The following is a 23,369-nucleotide window of genomic DNA, read 5'->3' as shown; positions in this document are numbered from 1 at the left end:
ACGCCACTGAAAGTATCTCCAGGAGAGTTCAAGCCATCACATTAGCGAAGGGTGCACAAACCCCAAATTGAAGTCCATTAATAGGATCTGGATACTTTTGATCGGATAGTCTATTTCTTCGTTAAATTAAGCCACGTCGCCAGCGAACTTTAGCACTTATATCTGCTCCCCTTCCTCTTTTCATCCTCTTCCGAAATTTTCCTTCACTTCTTTCATTACTTCGATGTCGTACAATTTGACAAACCCTGCTAAGCTGCAATTTTGTGTCACACCCTTCTTAACATTATTCATCTGTCCTTGTACTTTAGACCTGTTGATTCTGTCGGTACCTTTCCCCTTCCTGAAACTTAATTGATTTTCGTGCAGTTGTCGTCACTTTTTCTTTTCGGTGGAGGCAACAATAACATGTTTTCGTGGAGCTGGGAACATCTCCAATTTAAATTCATTTAAACACCGTTGCAAACGGGATGTTGTCTTTCTGAGTGCAGCTAATTTATCAAATAAACAGATTAATCGCTGTTTCATTGAGAGATACTTTGAGGTAATGAAGAGGAAAATATTTACTCGTTAATTATTCGATCGCACGTACTATGTTAACTATGCACATGTGTCTTATTACAATCTAGATGATTCTTTGTATCTGTTGACGGGGAAGGGGCGGCGAGGTGGACAATAGCGGTAAAGTGAATGAGTAATGAAATGAAAACGTAAGACTTCTCGAGCGGAAGATAACGACCTGGATAAATGCTAGACCCCACTAAAGACGGACTTCAGTTCTTCACAAATGGCAGATGAAACGATGGTCCCTTCCATCCATATTTCAGAGACAGTCCAATTCTATTAAATTAGATTTCAAAGAGTTACTGAATGTAAGTGTTTAAAATAGGGATCAACGTAAACCTTGACTCTTATCTTCAGCAACAACAGAACAAGGGTATACCTAATGCCCCAAAGATAAAATATGATGAAATAAAATTTCAAGATAATAATATAAAATTTATCAAGGTGTAAGAAGAATTTGATTCAGGAAATGGGAAAAAAGTGAAAGAAGGTTTAACTAGCGCTGGCATTCGACACCAGCGAAAAAAACTTGAAAGCACTAGGAGGATGGAGTGGAACAGAACAGTAGACGAATGATTAAATGTTTGAGAAACTGGTACCGTAATAAAAACAAGACAAAATACTCCTAAGAAGAATATGAGTTAGCAGCTGTAAAAAAGTCGTCAGGGAAAGTACGAAAAATAGCATTTAGATCTGACTGAGCGCAATGTCAAGGAACATAATATAAGGAATGTTTTCGAATTATTTAAAAATAAATTAAGGAAATTTCAGACAGGATATGTGTTTTAGTAGAGAATAAAACAACCTTTGTAAGGAAAAAAAGTAATAAGTTAAGCCAAATTCTTCGATAAATACTAAATAGGAAGGAGACAAAAGGAACATTAACATTTAGTAAGCCTATAGTCAATCAGTAACCAGTCCAACCACCAAATGAAGAAGATATAGGAACAACTGTGAATTCCATGAAGAATTTGTATCATTAGTTAGTTAATTAATTTCATGTTCTGTGGATCAAATGGCTCTGAGCACTATGGGACAACATCTGAGGTCATCAGTCCCCTAGAACTTGGAACTACTTAAACCTAACTAACCTAAAGGCGTCACACACATCAATCCCCGACGCAGGATTCGAACCTGCGACCGTAGTGGTCGCGCGGTTCCAGACTGAAGCGCCTAGAACCGCTAGGCCACACCGGCCGGCCTGAGGATCATTTTGCCCGATAAATCGTCATGATGTGGAACGACTCATTATGAGAGAATGACGTAACAGCGGGACAACATACAGTGTAAGACGAACACAGATGGCTCTAGTTAAACTTATGCAAAATATCTGAGGAGTAGGAATTTTACCAAATGGCTGGAAAATATCTCTAATCCTTTCTCCACGTAGCACGATTTGTTTTCTGCTGAATTTCTCATAATATTTCAAATTGAATGGTTACAGAAGAAGGAGAATATCAGCAGGGTTTAAGAGAGAATAAATCAGTAATTGTAAGAAATAACTAAAAAAGGCCAGAATACTAATAATACTTGATTTGCATTGTTAGCCACACCAAGAGCCACTGTTTTGTTGATGCTCCACGATTTTCGCTATTTTGAGTGCGCTAAACTGACGCTGCAGTGTACATCTTTGACACAATATTATTCTCACAAATCCAGCTAAGTAAAACACTCGTGAGTTTCGCCCGTATATTTACATATACGAATACAAGCCGACTTGCGGATTCGCCTTTGTGTGAGGCCAGATACGTACGAATCAAAATGCTGGATTATAATATTTTACTGTTTATGTCGTTTTCGCATAATCGTTTATTAATTGTGTCATTGCTAGTGTGTATCGCAAGTATTGTATATTTTCGAACATTTGCGAATGCCACGCAAAATTCATGCCACATCGTGAACCGTAAACTTCATTTGTCCTTCTTGGAAGCTTATGGCAACACTATCTTCGCTCAAAAGAAATCACTCCCTGATTTCGTTGTGTATTTACGCGATAAAGGTACCATATCGTATGTTTTAGAGAATTTTCCGATGTTTACGAGTATTTTATAGCAAATTGTGAACAGCAGTTTCGTATTCCGTAAACTTTAACAGAAATATCTGCTCATAAAATGGTTAGCCCCTCACTGTAGCGTAGGACTTACACGATTAGGGCGATAATTCAACTTCTTCTGCTCACTGATCTCTTTCATCCAGTCAGTGTTTGAAATTTTACAATGGCGACCTAAACTTCGCACTTGCAAATTCAACCACTGTGTTGCACTACTATGTTTCGCGCAAATTATGCAGTCATGTAGCACTCTGCTTAGTTTCCTACTTCAACAGTAGTTAATATTATCAACATAATATATAACTTAACACTATTTTCGACATTGTTATATGAGTTCGTTAGTGAGTATCACTTACCAAAAGTTCGAGTAATATAGTTACGTCAGAGAAATCTATAGATTTAATCCTACGTTTTCCTCTCGTAATTTATACAAATCACTTTCTTGTGCCTTGTAGCTTCGCATCTTACAACTTGCAACACCTACTGCGCAACAAACCCTGACATTAATACAATTCCAGAGAGGTTAATTTCAAGTTAATTATTTAGTGTTCAGATAAACATTGCACCAGTCAAAATGCAGCACCATTGCGAATTCGGTTCTCGAGCACTGTGTACGTTAATTGCTATTCGTAAGCACATGGAAATCGCTCTGCTGTCAGCTGGACGTTACTTCGGATGGGTGCCTTGGTCGAAATGCCAAGAATCGTGTGCCAGAGATACGAAAGATATTTCAAGTATTGTCCTCTCCAACTGATACTGCCACCTGAGCAAGAAGTCCAGGGTCTATAATTGTTCACCCATTTAGCCGTGGGTGGCGTGCCAGGGGTTCGTTTGTAAATGGGAGCAGGGACCAAGGAGGGCACCCCCTTTACCTACAAGCAAAAATACTGCACCATCAAAAATAAGCGCACTATATGGAAGTACCAGAATAGCAGACAAATGTAAATGTGTAGGAGAAATCATCCAGCCTAATGACTGGCAAAAAGATATCAGAGCAAAACTACGAAAGATGAACTTAGCATTCCACACAACAAAAGAAATTTAAGGTAAAATCTCACTCTCTAACAAATACGATTTATCACTATGAAACAGTAATGCGGCCAGAATTGCATCAGAAACATCAACATCAGTATGGATAAAAGCATAGTAAGACTTCAGAAAAACGAAAAAAATCGGTAGAAGATATTAGGAAACAGGAGAATACAGAAACACTTGAATTAAGAAATCACAAAGCCATTTACAAACATGCAGAGAAGCTTAGATATGAAATTAGAAAAGAGAAGACAAATGTAATATGGTCACACCCAAAGAGCAAGTCCTAGCACATGACAAGGAAATGTGTACATTTTGAAAACTCAATGCGAATAGCTAAGGAAAAGCGCATGGAGATCTAGAAAAAAACTGTTATAAATAACCAAGGAATTCAAGGTAGGCCAAAGTACAGAAAGAAGTGGAAAGGTCTCCAAGAGAAAGCAATTCCAATAAGTCAAGAAGGAAAAATGTCAATAGGTGAAAAGTATTTGTGGAAGCTTAAGCATAGCTTGTTGACTTAAAAAAAAAATAAAATAAAATAAAAATAGGTTCAAATGGCTATGAGCACTACGGGACTTAACATCTGTGGTCATCAGTCCCCTAGAACATAGAACTACTTAAACCTAACTGACCTAAGGACATCACACACATCCATGCCCGAGGCAGGATTCGAACCTGCGACCGTAGTGGTCACGCGGTTCCAGACTGAAGCGCCTAGAACCGCACGGCCACATCGGCCGGTGTTGACTTCAGCCTGGACGTTAGTTGACGCAAGATAAAGAAATGGAAGACAATCTAAAGTTAAAAGCTAGAATTTTCGACTAAGTGCAACGTAATTTGGTAAATGAAGTTCCTGTTACTTATCAAATATTGTAAGAAAACAAAAAGAAGAATATTTTAAGGCTTCCATTTCGACATTGTTATATGAGTTTGTTAGTGAGTATCACTTTGAAACAAGTCAAGTAAAATAATTACATTAGAGAAATCTATAGATTTAAACCTAGGTCTTCCACTCGTAATTTACACAAATCCCTTTCTTGTGTGTTGTAGTTTCACATCTTAATGAAACTTGCAATGCTTACGGCGTAACAAATCCTGACATTAAAACAATTCCAGGGAAGAATTCATACTATTTAAGAATGTCATTTTATCTGCTCGTTATCATGAGCTGTGTGTCATCCCATGTGCGTTAAAGGTTTCCTCGCGGCATTTCAGTGCATTATGAACTTCGACGCTCGTCAACACGCAACTACGTTGCCCCTGCGTATTTAATAATATAATTTACCCATAATTAATTACAGGGTCGTTCGCTTTTTCCTTACGTCTTGAAATCCCGGAAACAACTTCCTTGGTCCATTTACGATATGTTCGGTGTGCAAGTCTCCATATCACTTTAATTACAGCTGGTCGGTGACTTTCGTGTTTGTCACACCTCACATCCGAAGGTCATAAGTTCAATCTTCTATCGGTCATGCGATATCTTCCTGTTTTTTTATCATTTCTTTCACTTCTGGCAATGATTACACAAAAAAAGTTACGTTTTACCACGGTTGGGAGGCCAGAGTGTAGCTGCAAGTCTCAAGACAACTGGTTGGTGAAGTCTGCTGCAACGGAGCAGGACAGAAGGAGTCCACTACAACTCCAACAGGACTATACGTAGTGAGGCACTGCGATTTGAGGACAATTTTACATAAGTATGTCTTCAACGCCAGCATGCTAACAGATTTGTCTTGTTTTATTGAGTCTTCTAGTAGTCCTCAACATCCATCTCTTCTGTGGTCACTGAGAAACAATTTTTAAATGGTTTGCGCACATGGTGGTGATGATGAAGCGTTTGGCGTGATTGGCCAGGAGGCCCCTTACGGGGCAGGTCCGGCCCCCTTGGTGCAGGTCTTACAACATTCGACGCCACATTGGGCGACCTGCGCGCCAGATGGGGATGAAATGATGATGAAGACAACATAACGCCCAGTCCCTGGGCGGAGAAAATCCCCGACCCAGCCGGGAATCGAACCCGGGCCCTTAGGACGGCAGTCCGTCACGCTTTTTTGTTGTTGTTGATTTCATTTTTTTCGTTAATGTTCGTTGTATTTGCTCGGGGCGGACGTCATATGACGCTTGTGTAAGTACATTGTTGATCCATTAACTCAGTTTTTTTTATTACAGAGGGCAGCTTACCCTCTGACCAAACACGCAGAGCTACCGTGCCGGCGACCATTCAGCTATCGGGGCGGGCAGAAAGTCCATATCTCACTGCATGTGAACATCACTTTTCAGACTCATCTGAATTTTTGTTTTGAAAAACCAACTTAGTTCATAAAAGACACTGCAGGCCAATTATGCTATTCTCTTCGTTGCTGTTGTTGTCCAGCCAATGCCTTTAACTGCCCGAAGTACAATAATTCATCGTCTGGCTTTGTGACCTCATTGTTAATTTCTAATTTTTTTTGATGAGTTCTTTGTGCGTTATTTTTATCTTATTATAACTGATTTTCATGAGTATTATACAGATTTTCTCCGTTAAAAACATTCATTTACATTTGTTATTGATGTCTACCTGCACTAGAGATAAGCAATAGACTATCATTAGCAATGCTAAAGAAGGCCAGATACGTTCCATTAACTGGGATTACTTCTTGGCTTTCCTGGCTTAAGGCTTAAACTACTGCTAGTAGTGCTGAGAATAGTATTAGTTATAAGGGAACTTCTGACCCTTCTCCTCTTTCAGTTTTAAATTTTTCACTTTGATGATTTAGTCAACTGAAAGCCGTGGCATCGACGTATATATTTTTCAGTATACTAACATGTCTTGCTTTCCAAGGGCTTTTTTATAGATAAAGTAGAAACTGAGTAAACAGCTTGCGAACATCTACGAATCCAACACAAATATTCATTTCTCGAGAACTTATTTATGTGTCTGGATAAAGCACTATACGTCTGGCACATTACGGAGACGTGTCTGACAGAGCTATGAGTTTTATATCTTGTCTGTCTCCTTCGTCATGAAGTAGAATTGTTCCAGTATTGTCCTAGTTTTGTTGTATTTTGTTCCTCTGTAGACAATCTGTAAACAGTTTTGTATTACGTTTCACCATTTTAATGAAACACCATTATCTTTAGGTGACACTCCTTTCTTTATACTTTGAATGGGTTTATGTAACTCATCGGGCACTACTTAAAGTCAATGTTGTTATTAGCGCCGGCCTGTATTATTAATCAGCATCCTGTTTTAATTACTGTGCCATGTACCATCTTATCTGGCGAATCTGATGTGTAGCCGCTGTAAATTTTTGTTTGTTTTCTTCATGCTCTAATTGTTTTCAGTTGTTTGTGCCATCAAATATTCATTTTTTTCTGTTGTTTCTCTCATCAAAAATTCATTGTATCTTCTCATATCCTGTCGAAGAAATTTACGTATACTTTTCGTTCAGTTCAGTATATTACATCGTTTTCCTATTATTGTTTTCTTCAATTCCCGGCTCCTCCTTAGTAACAGCGTTGTTCCATTTGGGATATTCTTTTTCGCTTTGCTGTTTACTTAAATTATTCTGTTAAATAATTACGCCGAGCGGGGTTGCCGCGTGGTCCTGGGCGCCTTGCCAAGGTTCGCGCGGCTTCCCCCTCGTCGGAGGATCGAGTCCTCCCTCGGGCATGGGTGTGTGTGTGTGTTGTCCTTAGCGCAAGTTAGTTAAACTTAGATTAAGTAGTGTGTAAACCTACGGACCGATGATCTCAGCAGTTTGGTCCCATAGGAACTTACCACAAAAAATTTAAATAATTACCTCTTTCGTTTACGTGTGTACAGTATTCATTCTGTTGGTTTCCGAATCGTTGCCTTGTCAACTAATACTCTGTTAACTATGGACATTGCTGATTCGAATAGGAAAGGGACGCCATTTTCTTTTCAGTTTCAATATTGATAAACTCTATTCAGTTTCAGTTTTATTCACATTTGTTCTTTATCATGAAATCCTACTAATGTATGACATGGGCTATTTATTGGTATCATATCCGAAGTTTCCCTCTTCTAACTTCTTCTATTATCGATGGACTGAAAGAGACGTATCTTCTGTTTCTACGAGGGGCGTTCAGAAAGTAAGCTCCGATCGGTCGCGAAATGGAAACGACTATGAAAATCCGATAAAGCTTTGCACAGATGTGTTGGGTAGTGTCTCTAGTATAACCCCAGTTAGCATCACGTCGCTCTTCTCATTTCTGAGCTCGCAGTGAGTGCGTAAAGATGTCTAGAAAATAGTGTCTGCCGCCAAGTACGAGGGCCTGGTGAGAAATTTCGCCTGAAGCTATGCAGCTAACATTACATAACTGTCGTGCTGTTTCGTCTTCACGACAATTCTCAGCCGCATTCTGCAGGGGCAATGAAGATGCTCCTGCATCGTTTTCAAATGGAAATGTTAGATTACCCACAATACAGTCTGCAATTGTCTCCCCCTGAGTTTCATCTCTGGTCACATGAACCGCTGTCTTTGAAGACAACATTTTGACACAGACAACGAGGTGTAGGCCAGCGTGGAGAATTGGCGGAAAGCACTGGCGGCTGCCTTCTATGATGAGGCTATTGAAAAGTTGGTACAACGCTATGACAAAAGTGTAAGTCAGAACGGCGACTCGTAGAGAAGTAGCTGAAAGGTGTAGCTAATTGTTACAAGTAAAACATTTCTGATGTTCACTGTGGTTTCAATTTGGCAATCAATCGGAGCTTACTTTCTGAACAGGCCTCGTACTTACGATACTTCGTAGATTTATCTCCATATTATACGAGTACGTAGATATGGTAGTCAGATCTAGGAAAGAAATAATTGTTCAAAGAAGAAGTTGAAGAAGTAGAAAAACGACAAGCTACCTAATATTCGCGAATTCCCATCTGTGTTTTACGCATGCGATAAAAGCACATTCCAAACAAGTTAAAAGGTCCTACTGCCTTGTGAATGCAAAAACTAATAAGAAAAATTAGAATTACGCAAAACTTGCTAATTATATGTTAGGAGGTTTCCCTTGTGCTTTTTTGAAGTCCAGAGATTCTCAAAGCTAACAAAATTCGTGTACCACAAGGAGAATAGTTCAGAACTTCGGCTTGTGAGAACGCAGAACGGAGGTACGAACAATACGCTGTAGAAATCGACAGAAGCTAGTCGCGGGAGTTTTCCAGGTGGGGAAAGGCCGACCGCCACCGACGAAGCAACAGTATTGTAGCGCGGCGGCTCTCTTTGCAGTATGCTGGGAAGTTCAAGAATACTTGTAAAAAGCACATAATAACAGTTTGGACGATGAATTGACAATACAGTACAGTAAAGTATAGTTATTCTCCGTTCTGTTCGTGCCTTTCTACTGTCTTGCCCACGGCCGAAACTGTCCATTTTGCGATTAAATAGGAATTTGCAAAGAACGTGTTTGATTAACTGAGAAGCCATAATCCTCATCCGATTCCGACTTCCAGCCAACACGAAGGTCTCCAAAGCTAACGGGTAGCAAACCTCGTCTCCTTCTCCCAGGGCAGCCAACTGATAGCTTATCGCGAAAGTGACACAAAAGTTGATGGCGACTCGGGGGCAGGGCCTATACAGCCACTTTACTCATTTTTATGAATAATAATAATAATAATAAATATAATAATTATAATATCCACTATGCACCATACCAGAGCCGGCCGGAGTGGCCGAGCGGTTCTAGGCGCTTCAGTCTGGAACCGCGCTACCGCAACGGTCGCAAGTTCGAATCCTGCCTCGGACATGGATGTGTGTGATGTCCTTAGGTTAGTTAGGTTTAAGTAGTTCTAAGTTCTAGGGGACTGATGACCTCAGATGGAAGTCCCATAAGTGCTCAGAGACATTTGAACCATACCAGACACCTGTCAACACTATTTTCACAATGTTTAATTTCTTGCTATGGTGCACAATATTGTTATGAAGCTAGGTTGACAACGAGCGTAGACATTCCGTAGCGGCCTCAACTCAGCTGAATATCATCGATCAGAAAATAGTCGCCTTAAAGTTTGTATCTGCTATATACGAGGTGTGTGAGAAAAGTAATGAGACTGACAACATAGTGAGCGATACGGAAACGCTGTGTGGTTCTAATTGTGTAGACCGGTGTGTTCCTCCCTTCCCTTTCAGCTCCGTACAGCCATCATGTGATTTGTGAGAGTTCCATCAGCGAAGTTGAGTTTTTGTCGTGTGTTACGAAAATTAGAGGAATTTAGAGTAAAGTTATGGAATCAAATTCTGTGTTACACTTGGGGAACCCGAGAGTGTGACTTCGAAAAGTTGAAACAGCCTAGGGGAACATTCCTTCTCCAGAGCACAAGTTTTTCGCTGACACAAATAATTTTTGGAAGACTGACAACATGTTGACTGAAAAAGGCTCCAACGTGCAAATCAAAGATCAAAACGCTGCTTTCTTTCTTTCTTTTTTTTTTTTTTTTTTTTTTTTTTTTTTTTGACGTTGAATCGAGCGTGACCACACATTAGAGACAAGTGGAAGCTGCATCATGACAACGTCCCCAAATCACATGGCCACTTAGATCACGGAATTTTTTACCTCAAAAGGCATTCCTTTTGCTCCACAACCCCCGTACTCAGTCAATCTGAGTCCTTGTGATTTTCTTCTTTTCCTCCGAAATTGAAAAATGTCTTAAAAGAACGTCATTTTGGGACTCTGGAGAACATTCAAAAGAATTTGACATATTAAAAGCCATATCAGTTTAAGCCTTTCAGTGCTGCTGAAGAGTGGAAACAATAACTCCGCCGGTTTATAGCTGCCTAAGAGAACTACTGTGAAGGATACAATATTGTTGTTTGACAAAAAAAAAAAAACCTTGGATAGATAAAAAATCAGTCTCATTACTTTTCTGACACACCTCGTGTGCCTTGTAAGAGACGGAAAAATTCTCTAGAACCACATCGCAGGAAGTAACAGCGTTCCTGAACAGACTCATAGTGCCAGAGATTCACAGGTTCAGCCATTTAATTTTATATTCATTTTCATCGAAACAGAAAAAGAGAAATTTTCTTCAGGAAAGCGGAGTTAGTATAAACGAAAGAAAATTGAAACTAACGACAACTGACTTAAAATTGAGAAGTCTGATCCAGTTTTATGAAATCAAAAAGTAATTGAGTAGAGCAGATAACTTTTCTTCGAGTAGGGGTTGGTATGATGTAAGTAGAGTTGCTTTGAGGCGAGCGAAGAAAAAGGAAATTTGGTACACAAAAAGGAAAATGCTATTTCCAGTCAGGAACACGCAGCTGTTGACACAGCAATATACTGGGTCGATTACATTTAGCTTCAGTGAGGTAATCCGAATATAGCCCTATTTAAGACACCATACTGTAATATCACCCCTCATTCTTCGAAGTAAAGAAAAACGGATTTTGTTGCACATTAGAATGAGATTCTTATATTAGATTGGTTTACTCCCAGAGAAATAACTCTTGACGCTGTTGGTTTGTTTAGTATGTTCGTATAGTGACTTATTGTTTCTTGATTATAGTGGCAACTAAGCTGAATATAACTCACTCAGGAACAAAATTAAAATATTTCGTGATAGCTTCATGAATTCTCTTTGAAAGCAGTTACACACATTATAAGTGAAACATAAATACTCTGCTGTTTAGGTATCGAACTGAAAGGAAATGTCGGAAATTATTTGAGTCAGCAACTATTTAAGAACAGAGAGAGGAATGGATGTGAAGCTCATAAATTAAGTATATAATTACTGATTCGTATACGGGCAGCGATATCGCAAGTTCCGAAGAGTAGCTCAAATAGTATTCAGAATGTAAGTACAGCAATAGCAGAGAAACTTCTGCGACTTTCGTCACTGAGTGAGAGCCTATCGCTAAGATTTTAGTAACCCTTACTCGATTTCTGAGGTACAGCAGAGCCCCTTCTCTCAGCCTAATGAGTACTTGTGTCTAGTTGAAAAGAATAAAACTGATCCCTGGAGCGTATTATTTTTTTGTTGGTATAGACGATTAAGGAAATGAAGGAAAGGTAGAGGGCGAAACTAATCGACAGCACGTAGCATACTCTTCGAGTAATTAGGGACGCTGTCGCGATTAACGTATCTGATGTCATCATACAACTGTTATTCAAACAATATTGTGGTTATTGCCACAACATGTTTTGGGACAACATTATCCCATTTTCAAGGGCTTAAATTTTTTTTATCTCGTTGGACCTCGTCACACCTTAAAAAAATCTGCACACGTGCATGGTCAACTCAAACCATAAAACTTGACACATCACAAGCCGGTGCATTCACTGCTCCCGAGGTGCCTTTGCAAACTGTGTCAGGTTTCATGGTTTGAGTTGACAATGTACGTGTGCAGCTTGTTTTTAAGGTGTGACGAGGCCTAACAGCATAAACATTTGTAAGCACTTGAAAATGGGATAATTTTGTCGTGAAACATGTTCTGGCAATAATCACACGATTGCCAACTGGGCTGAATATCTTCAGTATTAATTAATGTATCTATCTTTTATGTAGGTCATCGACAGTATCACATTTCTTGCCCTCGCTCCACGAGACATTGTGGAGAAGTTAGGCTTACAGTTCGATGATGGGCAACTCTCACTTCTCCTGTTGACGGATTGGCAGTGGAAATATCCGCCAACACCAAGAGTCGAATCAGCTGCCTCCAGATCGAGCACCAACCCATAGACGTGCACTGGCTGCCTCCGCTATGGTGACAGCACACATGTTAAGTAAACGAAACTACTGTCATTACTAAATCTGATGAAGGTTGATTCATATTGGGCGAAGAAACCCAAACAATTATTACTGATGTGTTATTATAGTCAAATTCTGGTGCATTCGACTGCACAACGTTATGAGTTTTGCGAAGGACTATGGCAAACTATCTATACACCTTCAAAAATTTATGAGACATTGTACGATGGACAATTACTGCCCTGTCATAAATTTCCACTCAGGTAAACATTTTCGAAGGGGATTCCAATATGCATTACGCGTCTGCAGGGTTTGGTTTATTTGATGAAAAAATATGAATGGGGGCAATCGTTCTTGTTATCTAAAGAAGAATCGGTATTACCTGTCGGACTTTTTGTTATTCTCCGGGCTATTCTTTATACAACTGATTTACAAGTAGATAGAGTTATAGTAATATATGGACTCGATGCGTACTCTAGAGTCTCTTACGTAGGAAACGGAAGGCAGAACTGTGAACTCTTTGTACATGGCATGCTGGGAAGCGTTAACAGAACGAAGAAGATACACAGATTGATTCAGCTAGAGTGGATGTAGGTGTAACAGGCAACGAACACACAGGCCAATTGACGACAAACATGAACAAACACTTCCTACTGAATAACCTCTGATTTTTATAGTGCAAAGCAAAGAAAGAATAGTCTATGTTAACGTACCAAAATCGTAACGCAAAAGTACATGTTATTCGACAATACCGTAGCATACTGTACGCCATCCTTGGTTTTTCAACTCTGAGCTCAGGTGTCAATAGTATTTGCCATTTCATTAGTCTCTGTAAGAGGGAGCTTTTAATTCATATGCTTCTTTCCTTGTTTGTCATTTGTGTACACTAATTTAATATTGTGGATGGTGCAATGAGCCTTAAACGAAACGAATGAAAAGGAAAACGAAATAAAAGTTCCAATGGCACAATTGTTTGAACAATATGTCCAGTTTCAATTACTATGGAGTCATCTTCACATGTTCACATTAATATGCTATTTAATACCTCCCTATGTGCTCACTAATAAGAGGCTGAGTCAAATGGAAACCTTAAAAGTGTAATTAAAAATAGACATTTCACGCTATTGTTCTGTAAGTTGACAATACTGAGACCAACGATGCAAAAAATGCCCTAATATGTCTACATACAAGCGAAACGCGGCCACTATACTAGATCAAAAAGTTTTCTCCGCTTGCGGCATGTACCAAGGAACAACAGCGTTCTGCCACACGTTTTCTGAGCAGTGAAGGTACCAACACTATTGATATCCATTGGGGAATGAAGGCCCAGTACGGTGATGCGTGTGTATCTCTGCAGAAAGTTGATGAATGGAGTAAAAAGCTCGGAAATGGAGTTGCGCGGGTCAGGCACACCGCACTATGACACCGGAGTCTACTGCAGCAGTTGAAACTACTGTGATGGGAAGATCGCTGACTGACGTTGGATGAACTAGCCGCAGATGTGGATATCAGTCACGGCTCAGCATATCACATCATTCATGAAGAGCTCAAGTTTCGGAAAGTGTCTGTAAGATGAGTGAAACGGCAACTCACTGAAAGAGCGACGCATTGACTTTTGCGAAGAACTTTTGCAGTGCTTTAAAGGAGAAGGTTATGGTTTCTTCGCGAGAATCGTTACAGGAGACGAAATCTTGGTACATAACCACCAACCCGAACCAAAACCCAAGGATTTCTGGACGCAATCATCTGCGGGAAAGGTTTTGCTGAATCTCTTTTGGGGAGGAATGAGGCGTTATCTTGGAGTCCTAGGCGGAGGTGGGAATCCCAAGTGGGTCATATTCCAACATGTTAAAAAACCAGCTTCGGCCTGCAACAAGATCTAACTGACTTGCCTTCTGACTACAGGTGTCATTTTGCAGCATTATAATGCTTGGTCTCATACAACCCGTGCAACGCTTGCGACCATCGATGATCTGCAGTGTGTACTCACTACATCCGCCAACTCACCAGTCCTTGCACCGGGAGATTGATACGTGTCTGGACCACCCAAGAGGGAAATGGAGGAAAGCAACTCGTTCCTATGAAGAGGTGCACCAGAAAATGCATGAGTGGCTGCGCACACGCTGAAAATAATTTCTTTTTCCGGAGGGATACATGCACTTTCTACGCGCTGAAACAAGTGTAATGCACGATATGTACACAATGTCGAAAAATGATACACATTTGTCCCAGTTTTTTTTTTCAATAAAAAAATTTAAAATAATAAAACGTTCAAAATCGTCCTGGCTTTCGTCTCCACTTATTGATGTATTGCCTGTTCGTTTTTTGTCACGGGATGTCCTGCCGGCGTTTGTATAATTACTTTTATGATGTTTTGCCAGCATTAGTGATTTGGATACTCAAAGATTCACTCTCCGCCATCAGCAATTAAGGGTGAATATTTGAGACTGCCAGCGACATGTGATGGTGAAATATGAGAAAAAATTCTTGAAAAATGTCTGCCGAAGGACTTGAGACGAAATTAAGAGGCAACACTCTCTTAAAATCCACCCTCTGTGTCAGTGTGAAAACCAGATTATTACATAACCATCGAAAACGGTTGTATTGTCTCAGCCAAGAGGAGGCCTGTAGCTGCCTAGTGCCAGTGCGTAGGAGGGGCCCTAAGCTCTAATTTAAAAATATGAATGTAAATGTCATAAAATATTATTGGCTGAGATATCCCATGGTATGAGTTTAGCCACCGGTCAGAATCTGTGTTCTCCTCCATGCACATTCTCCTCTGTCCTCGCTGATATGTGAGAGGTTGCGTCCCACGCGTATTTGTAGGGAGTAAGTCAAATGGCTGTTTATATGCTAATGATAAAGTAGAGGTTCTCTCAAGATGAGGCACTTCTGTGTGATGCTTCATAAGAGAGACTTGGCTGTTTGAACCGATGTAAGGTACTTCAGCTCAAACTCAGAGACCGCTCAAGACATTCATTTTGGAACCCGATGTAGATGATGTGAGGCAAATTTACGCACGATAGATGACGGCTGGATTATATAAGACGCAAACAAGAACAGGCAAAAGAAGTCTACTAGTATTAGACACACGTCTTGATTGTGGAAGAAGTTTCTGAGAATGAACCGGGTGATCAAAAAGTCAGTATAAATTTGAAAACTGAATAAATCACGGAATAATGTAGATAGAGAGGTACAAATAGACACACATGCTTGGAATGACATGGGGTTTCATTAGAACCAAAAAAATACAAACGTTCAAAAAATATCCGACAGATGGCGCTTCATCTGATCAGAATAGCAATAATTAGCATAACAAAGTAAGACAAAGCGAAGATGATGTTCTTTACAGGAAATGCTCAATATGTCCACCATCAGTCCTCAACAATAGCTGGCGCTTCATCTGATCAGAATAGCAATAATTAGCATAACAAAGTAAGACAAAGCAAAGATGATGTTCTTTACAGGAAATGCTCAATATGTCCACCATCAGTCCTCAACAATAGCTGTAGTCGAGGAATAATGTTGTGAACAGCACTGTAAAGCATGTCCGGAGTTATGGTGAGGCATTGGCGTCAGATGTTGTCTTTCAGCATCCCTAGAGATGTCGGTCGATCACGATACACTTGCGACTTCAGCTAACCCCAAAGCCAATAATCCCACGGACTGAGATCTGGGGACCTGGGAGGCCAAGCATGACGAAAGTGGCGGCTGAGCACATGATCATCACCAAACGACGCGCGCAAGAGATCTTTCACGCGTCTAGCAATATGGGGTGTTTTTTCGGTTCTAATAAAACCCCATGTCATTCCAAGCATGTGTGTCAATTTTTACCTCTCTATCTACATTATTCCGTGGTTTATTAAGTTTTCAAATTTATACTAACTTTTTGATCACCCGGTACGTTTGGAGTACAGCGTTGTATGGAAGTGAATCATAGACAGTAGGAAAACCAAAAAAGGTGGGAATCGAGGTATTAGAGATGTTCCAGGTGAGAAAATGAGGAGCTACGAAATAGGCGTGGTCAAAACAGAATATTCTATTCAAATAAAACGATTGTAATGTAGTCTACAAAATATTGCTGGAGGTGTCACAATTAATTAATCCATTTATTTGTGTATATAGCGTGTTATGATAAACATGTAGGGATGGTAGCTCACAGGTGATGGGGAATAACTTTTGTTAGTGACAAAATCTTCGCTGGCTTACCAGCGACGGTAGTCGTCATTTTATTGAATTTTTTTCTTCCATTTTTCCCATTGACCATGGGACGACGAGATTTCACCGAGTTTGCATAGCCTACTAACCAGTTACGTTGCATCTGTGTGTTACTTATCCCAGTAAACTGACAGAGTGATTTTCAACAAGAAAACTATAAGAATGAGTGTCTGTAAGCGGAGAAAGATATTTTAGAAGTTCGGCATACCACCTTTCACGCAGAGCGTATAACTGGTTTATAGGCAATACACATTGCAAACGAACAGCACAGAGTGCCTACACGCTGCCGCCTCTCAGCAGCATAATTAATTATAAAAGAAACTTAGCGTCGCCAGATAACTTTTTCTCTAATAAAAGAAGCTCCACAAGAAGTTATGTATCACTCCTAGATGTTTGTGACCTAGTGATCGCAACACCAAGTATAATCGTTATTGTCACATTTAAATGGTTAAACATTAGACTTCACAGCTGTGGGGCCTAAAGAAATTCACCATTACGGAATTAACTGCTCAGTGTGACTATTACATGTTCGTTGTCATACACTAACTTTGCATCTACACATCTTAAGTTGCAGAAGGCCAGGAAGTGGCATGTAATAGACAAAACAATCGACGACGTCCAAATCGACCAAATAGCTCATATTCTTATACGTATTCCTGTTTTCTACTAATCTCAGTGTATTCTCCCACTCCTACCCGTACATGAGATAGATGTGCAGATGGGGGTACAACAGAATGACGAAGTACAGCTTCTTCTATGTCGACTTCCCGTATTCAGAAAGCAGAGAGCGTCCTCTTCAAGTCGTGTCACGATGCTGGAATGTGCGGCATGCAGCGCTGCGCGACGGCCAACATGCTCGCACACTGACATGCAAGCCAAGACTCTAGCACAGCGGCATGCCATAACAGGAGAACGTGGTATGGGCACGTACCTCTTGGCTGCGCCGCCGCCTGCTGCGCTCTTCCAGGGCCCTCTCCAGTTCGCGTTCTCGCTCCAGCTGCATCTGCCGCTCCGCCTCTTGCCGTTCCTTCTCCTCCCTTTCCGCCTCCTCCCTCTCCGCCGCCTCCCTCTCCATCTCCTCTCTCTTCTGCCCGTCCTCTTCCGTTTCCGTCTCATCCCTGTTGTCCTCGTTGCCTGCATCTCTGTCTGTGCCTTCTCCAGTCTCTTCGTCGACACCGTCGCCCCCTTTTTCCTCGTTACTAACCGTATTCGGTCCCTCATTCTCTTCTCCTTTCTCTCCCTCTTCTCCATTCTCCATTCCCACAGTTTCATCCGGACTGCTTTCCGGTTCGGTTGCCAGTTCCCCCTCTCCTATGCCAGAGCTCTCCTCGGCCGCTTCCTTTTCAATCTCTCCCTTCTGCTGCTCCTCCTCCTGTTCCGCCTGTGCGCTGTCTCTGCCCCCACTACCACTTTCGTCATCTCCATTGTCGCCTTCTTCGCCTACGCCTTCGTCCACCTCATCTTCCGGCGTCTGCCCCTCTGCTGCTTTCTTAATTTCTGGTGCCTTCACTTGTTCTTCCACTTCCTCCGACGGCTCTGTATCGTCGTCTTTGCTCTGCACAGCATAAAACAATAGATCAGGAAATAGCACATAACACTCTGGGTGTGATTCCCCGAGCTCTTTTATATCCAAACCATTTTTAGTAATCACCTGCTATCAAATAAAGCATGTAATTTCTTACTAGCCTCATAAATTTGTATTGTCAAAAAAATGCCTTATATAACGAACAGACAGTGATTGAAGTATGGGAAAGTGAAAATAATTCATTTTGCATTAATAGGAGTTGCGAACTACAACTGCTCATCATCCAGAGGATAAATTTCCAGCTTCCTTCTGTTTTAACTTTTCCTTCAGAAACTAGTCATAAAGTGATAAATCTTCTTTTGAATTTTCAAAAATAGTAAAAAGATTGACATCCAATGCTTGCAAAATCTACAGTGTTTCTACTGTATGTTCAAACTTACTATAATTTAGTTTAACATCTCACATAATACAGGGTGTTTCAAAAATGACCGGTATATTTGAAACGGCAATAAAAACTAAACGAGCAGCGATAGAAATACACCGTTTGTTGCAATATGCTTGGGACAACAGTAAATTTTCAGGCAGACAAACTTTCGAAATTACAGTAGTTACAATTTTCAACAACAGATGGCGCTGCAGTCTGGGAAACTCTATAGTACGATATTTTCCACATATCCACCATGCGTAGCAATAATATGGCGTAGTCTCTGAATGAAATTACCCGAAACCTTTGACAACGTGTCTGGCGGAATGGCTTCACATGCAGATGAGATGTACTGCTTCAGCTGTTCAATTGTTTCTGGATTCTGGCGGTACACCTGGTCTTTCAGGTGTCCCCACAGAAAGAAGTCACAGGGGTTCATGTCTGGCGAATAGGGAGGCCAATCCACGCCGCCTCCTGTATGTTTCGGATAGCCCAAAGTAATCACATGATCATCGAAATATTCATTCAGGAAATTAAAGACGTCGGCCGTGCGATGTGGCCAGGCACCATCTTGCATAAACCACGAGGTGTTCGCAGTGTCGTCTAAGGCAGTTTGTACCGCCACAAATTCACGAAGAATGTCCAGATAGCGTGATGCAGTAATCGTTTCGGATCTGAAAAATGGGCCAATGATTCCTTTGGAAGAAATGGCGGCCCAGACCAGTACTTTTTGAGGATGCAGGGACGATGGGACTGCAACATGGGGCTTTTCGGTTCCCCAAATGCGCCAGTTCTGTTTATTGACGAAGCCGTCCAGGTAAAAATAAGCTTCGTCAGTAAACCAAATGCTGCCCACATGCATATCGCCGTCATCAATCCTGTGCACTATATCATTAGCGAATGTCTCTCGTGCAGCAATGGTAGCGGCGCTGAGGGGTTGCCGCGTTTGAATTTTGTATGGATAGAGGTGTAAACTCTGGCGCATGAGACGATACGTGGATGTTGGCGTCATTTGGACCGCAGCTGCAACACGGCGAACGGAAACCTGAGGCCGCTGTTGGATCACCTGTTGCACTAGCTGCGCATTGCCCTCTGTGGTTGCCGTACGCGGTCGCCCTACCTTTCCAGCACGTTCATCCATCACGTTCCCAGTCCGTTGAAAGTTTTCAAACAGATCCTTTATTGTATCGCTTTTCGGTCCTTTGGTTACATTAAACCTCCGTTGAAAACTTCGTCTTGTTGCAACAACACTGTGTTCTAGGCGGTGGAATTCCAACACCAGAAAAATCCTCTGTTCTAAGGAATAAACCATGTTGTCTACAGCACACTTGCACGTTGTGAACAGTACACGCTTACAGCAGAAAGACGACGTACAGAATGGCGCACCCACAGACTGCGTTGTCTTCTATATCTTTCACATCACTTGCAGCGCCATCTGCTGTTGAAAATTGTGTAACTACTGTAATTTCGAAAGTTTGTCCGCCTGAAAATGTACTGTTGTCCCAAGCATATTGCAACAAACGGTGTATTTCTATCGCTGCTCGTTTAGTTTTTATTGCCGTTTCAAATATACCGGTCATTTTTGAAACACCCTGTACATGCCATAGATTCCATTTCTTTTATAGTTAATTTGCCTACTTATTTTTGTTTTCTCTGAATTTACCTTTTATTTCCATTTGAGTTAATAGAAGTCTTTAGTGAATTACATTCTGTATCCTTCAAAATTTCTCAGTTTATAAAACGAAACCCAAAAAAAAAAAAAACCAATCGCTTTTTATCCAGAACAGTTTTGTTTCCTATTTTGTACATAAATGCCTCACAGTGAGCAAATCTGTGCTCTACCTGTACAGTTCACTAACGTTTTCCTCATTTCTTCACCATAGCTTATGAACAAGCATGTACACTAACTGATCAAGAATATCTGTATGTCTATCAGTGGACATTAATGGGGCATGCCATTCCTTCGCCTCTATCACTGCTTGAACTATCCTGGTGACGTTTTCAATCAAGTATCTGAATATCTGTGGAGGAATGGCAGCCCGTTTATCCTCAATAGCCGAAACCAGAGAAAAAAGTGACACCGGAGCCTGGAGTGAAGTCGACGCTGTAAAGATCGAGTTCAGGTCAGGACCCTGAGCAGGCTTGTCTATTTCAGGAATATTATGGTCCACAGACCATTGCCTCAAAGATGCCGTTTTATGCTCGTGTTCGCTGACGTGCTGCAACAATCATTGGCCCAGAACTTTTCTTCTACTGTAAACAGTACACAAACCTGTAAAGTTTGTTAGTGTCCTGCCGCATTTAGCATTTTCTAAGTGCAATATGGGGACCACATCCTAATCACATGAAACACTCCTCCTCACCCCCCCCCTCCCTCCCACTGTAACACCACCTCCTTTGTGTTTCACTAGTGGCACTGTGCTTAATGACAGGTAATGTTCTCCAGGCACTCCTCAATCAAAATCGCTCTATCGGGAATAATGCGATTCATCACTCGAAATATCTCAGGTCCAGAGGCCTCGCTCTTTATCTCACCTCAACTGTCGCTTAGCACCGACTACAAAAATACGAAGCTGATGAGGAGTTGATCGAACGTTGTACGCATTAATTTTAACTTCTAAGCACAGTCATTGTGCTACCTGGCCTGCTGCTAGCGCTTTACAACTCTCGAGTGATTCCCTCTACTGAATTCATGCGATTTTTTACAATGTAATGCGTGACGGTTTGTGTCCTTCAGTACATGAACTCTGTCTGGCCTGGGTTTAGCTGTTTCCACTTCACGATCACATCGTCAACAGTTGACTTGGACAGCTTTAGAAGGGTTGAATTGTCTCTGAAGGATTTCTTAGGTGACATCCCGTGACTAGCCCATGTACGAATTCATTGAAGTCTCCTGACCGACTCTTTTAGCTGTTGCTGTTTCGCTACTGACGACACAACACTCCCCGCCTCCTCCTACACTGGCGGGTCCGCCTCTCGCGACATGTAGAGGTCAATTCTGCATTACATAATTGCGTCTAGACACTTGATCAGGCTGTATTGTCACACAGAATATAACATTCCTCATCGGTGTCAGTGTTTTTGTGCCCATCTAAATATTTTCCAAGGTGGCCTTTCCACTTTTGTAAGTCTTCTTTTCCAGCAAACAAATGCACTATTGCTTAAAAATCTTAGCATAGCTAAATTTCCTAAGAGAACTCCCAAATCCACAGCAAAATTGACTTTTCACTTTCTTTGTTACTTCTTTCAGCATACACTAGGGTAAAAAGTCCATCTGATACCTACACTTTTTCTACATACACGACCTTTCCACAATCCACTTTTGATATTACCGTTCTGCGTTTGTTGATACTGTAAATTATTTGTTTGTTTTTATATTGCCCCATATTCTCCCCAAAATTCAGAACGTACTGTTCGTCTTTACAAAGTAGGAATCTCCTCTACACGAGAAAATTACATGAGCAAATTCTTGTTTCCTTTAATGCTTCATTCCATTTCCAAGTATAAGACTGAACTTGTTTCGTGGCAGTGCCTTACGGAGTAAAACTGGTAACTTTCCTTTCTCATTTTTTGTGTCTTAATCGGGTGAATTTCTGTGAAATGAGTTGATTGTGGAATAACTACCATGTCTGCCTGGTTCCTATTTCCTTGGTAATTTAAGGGCATACTATTCTCGAAATGTGATACACGTAACTTACGTACGTCATATAGAATTATCACGCAACTCCGTTAGATATTTTGGTAATTCTGAACTGAATTGATTGGCTCATGTTGCCATCTTTGCACTAAAATTTTTTAATGCCCTTCACCATTATAACACTCGTTTTCAGCATTTTATTCGCTTCCTTTTCATTTGTTACATTGATGGACGACTTTTCTACTTAATAGGCTTTCGGCGTTATCCTCCCACAGGAGGAAGAATTTTCAGCTATACTTTTGATGTTAATAGTTTTCTGAAACTGTGTTTAGTCTTTATAGAATCAGCGTTATTGGGCTCATTCGCTTGTAAGCTTGTAATTATGAATCTAAAATGAAGTATAATTTATCACAAATATTACTTATGACTATCTAAGAATCACTCAATATCGAAAATGCTGTTGGCCCATTCGAATTCTCAAACTGCTGCATTACTCACGAGCTGTTCAATAATTACCTCCGACGACAAGCAGAACTAAACTTTAACTATCTACAGCTTTAACAAATACCGTATTAGTTTCTTTGATCTACTACTCTGTAGTTGAAAATGTTGTAAATATGTTTCTAAGCTCACCACACACGGAATTAGATTTTCTTTAAAATTATTTAATCAGTACGCATTTAGAGATTTTGTGAGCTAATCTTCGGGCGCCACAGGCGATTAGAGTGTAAATAATTTAAATGAAACTTAGCTTAAACAGCACAACATTGTAAGTTTTTGTGATCGGTGTTTGACGCAAATGTAGCTGTTCAGTTGATGGGTGAATGTTTGCCAATTATCCAAGCAAATACTGGAGATTTTACTCCGTCAGCAATGATTTAATTTAAGTTCATACACAGGCCATTGTAGCTCATTGTTTACTTAGTCGCTAAACAAACTCCCACGTACATTCATACCCAATATACTTCTTCAAAGTAACTGTACGCTGTACCTAAAGAATAACTCGAAGTGTTTAGTGATTTAATAAGTTTAAATAAAAATCAAGTTTTTAGTTTTCAGCCGCCAAAAGTATTAAGACACGTGTATTACGACACATGTATTAGTACTATAGATTTATTAATTTGTATGTTATTAGGGCTAACCATGGTGACTTGCTTCATTGGGGTTCTGGAGTTACAGTTATCCTCTAAGATATTCTAGGATAGATGTCTGTTGAAGTACAAATACGTGAAAATT

The 23,369-nt window shown here is 40.6% G+C and overlaps 1 protein-coding gene across 1 annotated transcript in view; it reads right to left on the bottom strand.

Moving 5' to 3' along the window:
* The window catches only part of LOC124788628, a 495,884-nt gene that overhangs the window by 180,082 nt on the left and 292,433 nt on the right, over positions 1-23,369 (bottom strand). The window contains exon 9 of the mRNA XM_047255898.1: positions 17,479-18,102. Coding sequence (XP_047111854.1) covers positions 17,479-18,102 — 624 coding nt within the window. The remainder of the gene's footprint in view (positions 1-17,478; positions 18,103-23,369) is intronic.

Source organism: Schistocerca piceifrons, chromosome 3 (assembly GCF_021461385.2).
Source record: "Schistocerca piceifrons isolate TAMUIC-IGC-003096 chromosome 3, iqSchPice1.1, whole genome shotgun sequence".
In the NCBI taxonomy this organism is placed as follows: domain Eukaryota; kingdom Metazoa; phylum Arthropoda; class Insecta; order Orthoptera; family Acrididae; genus Schistocerca; species Schistocerca piceifrons.
This window is presented reverse-complemented; position numbering and strand designations above follow the sequence as displayed.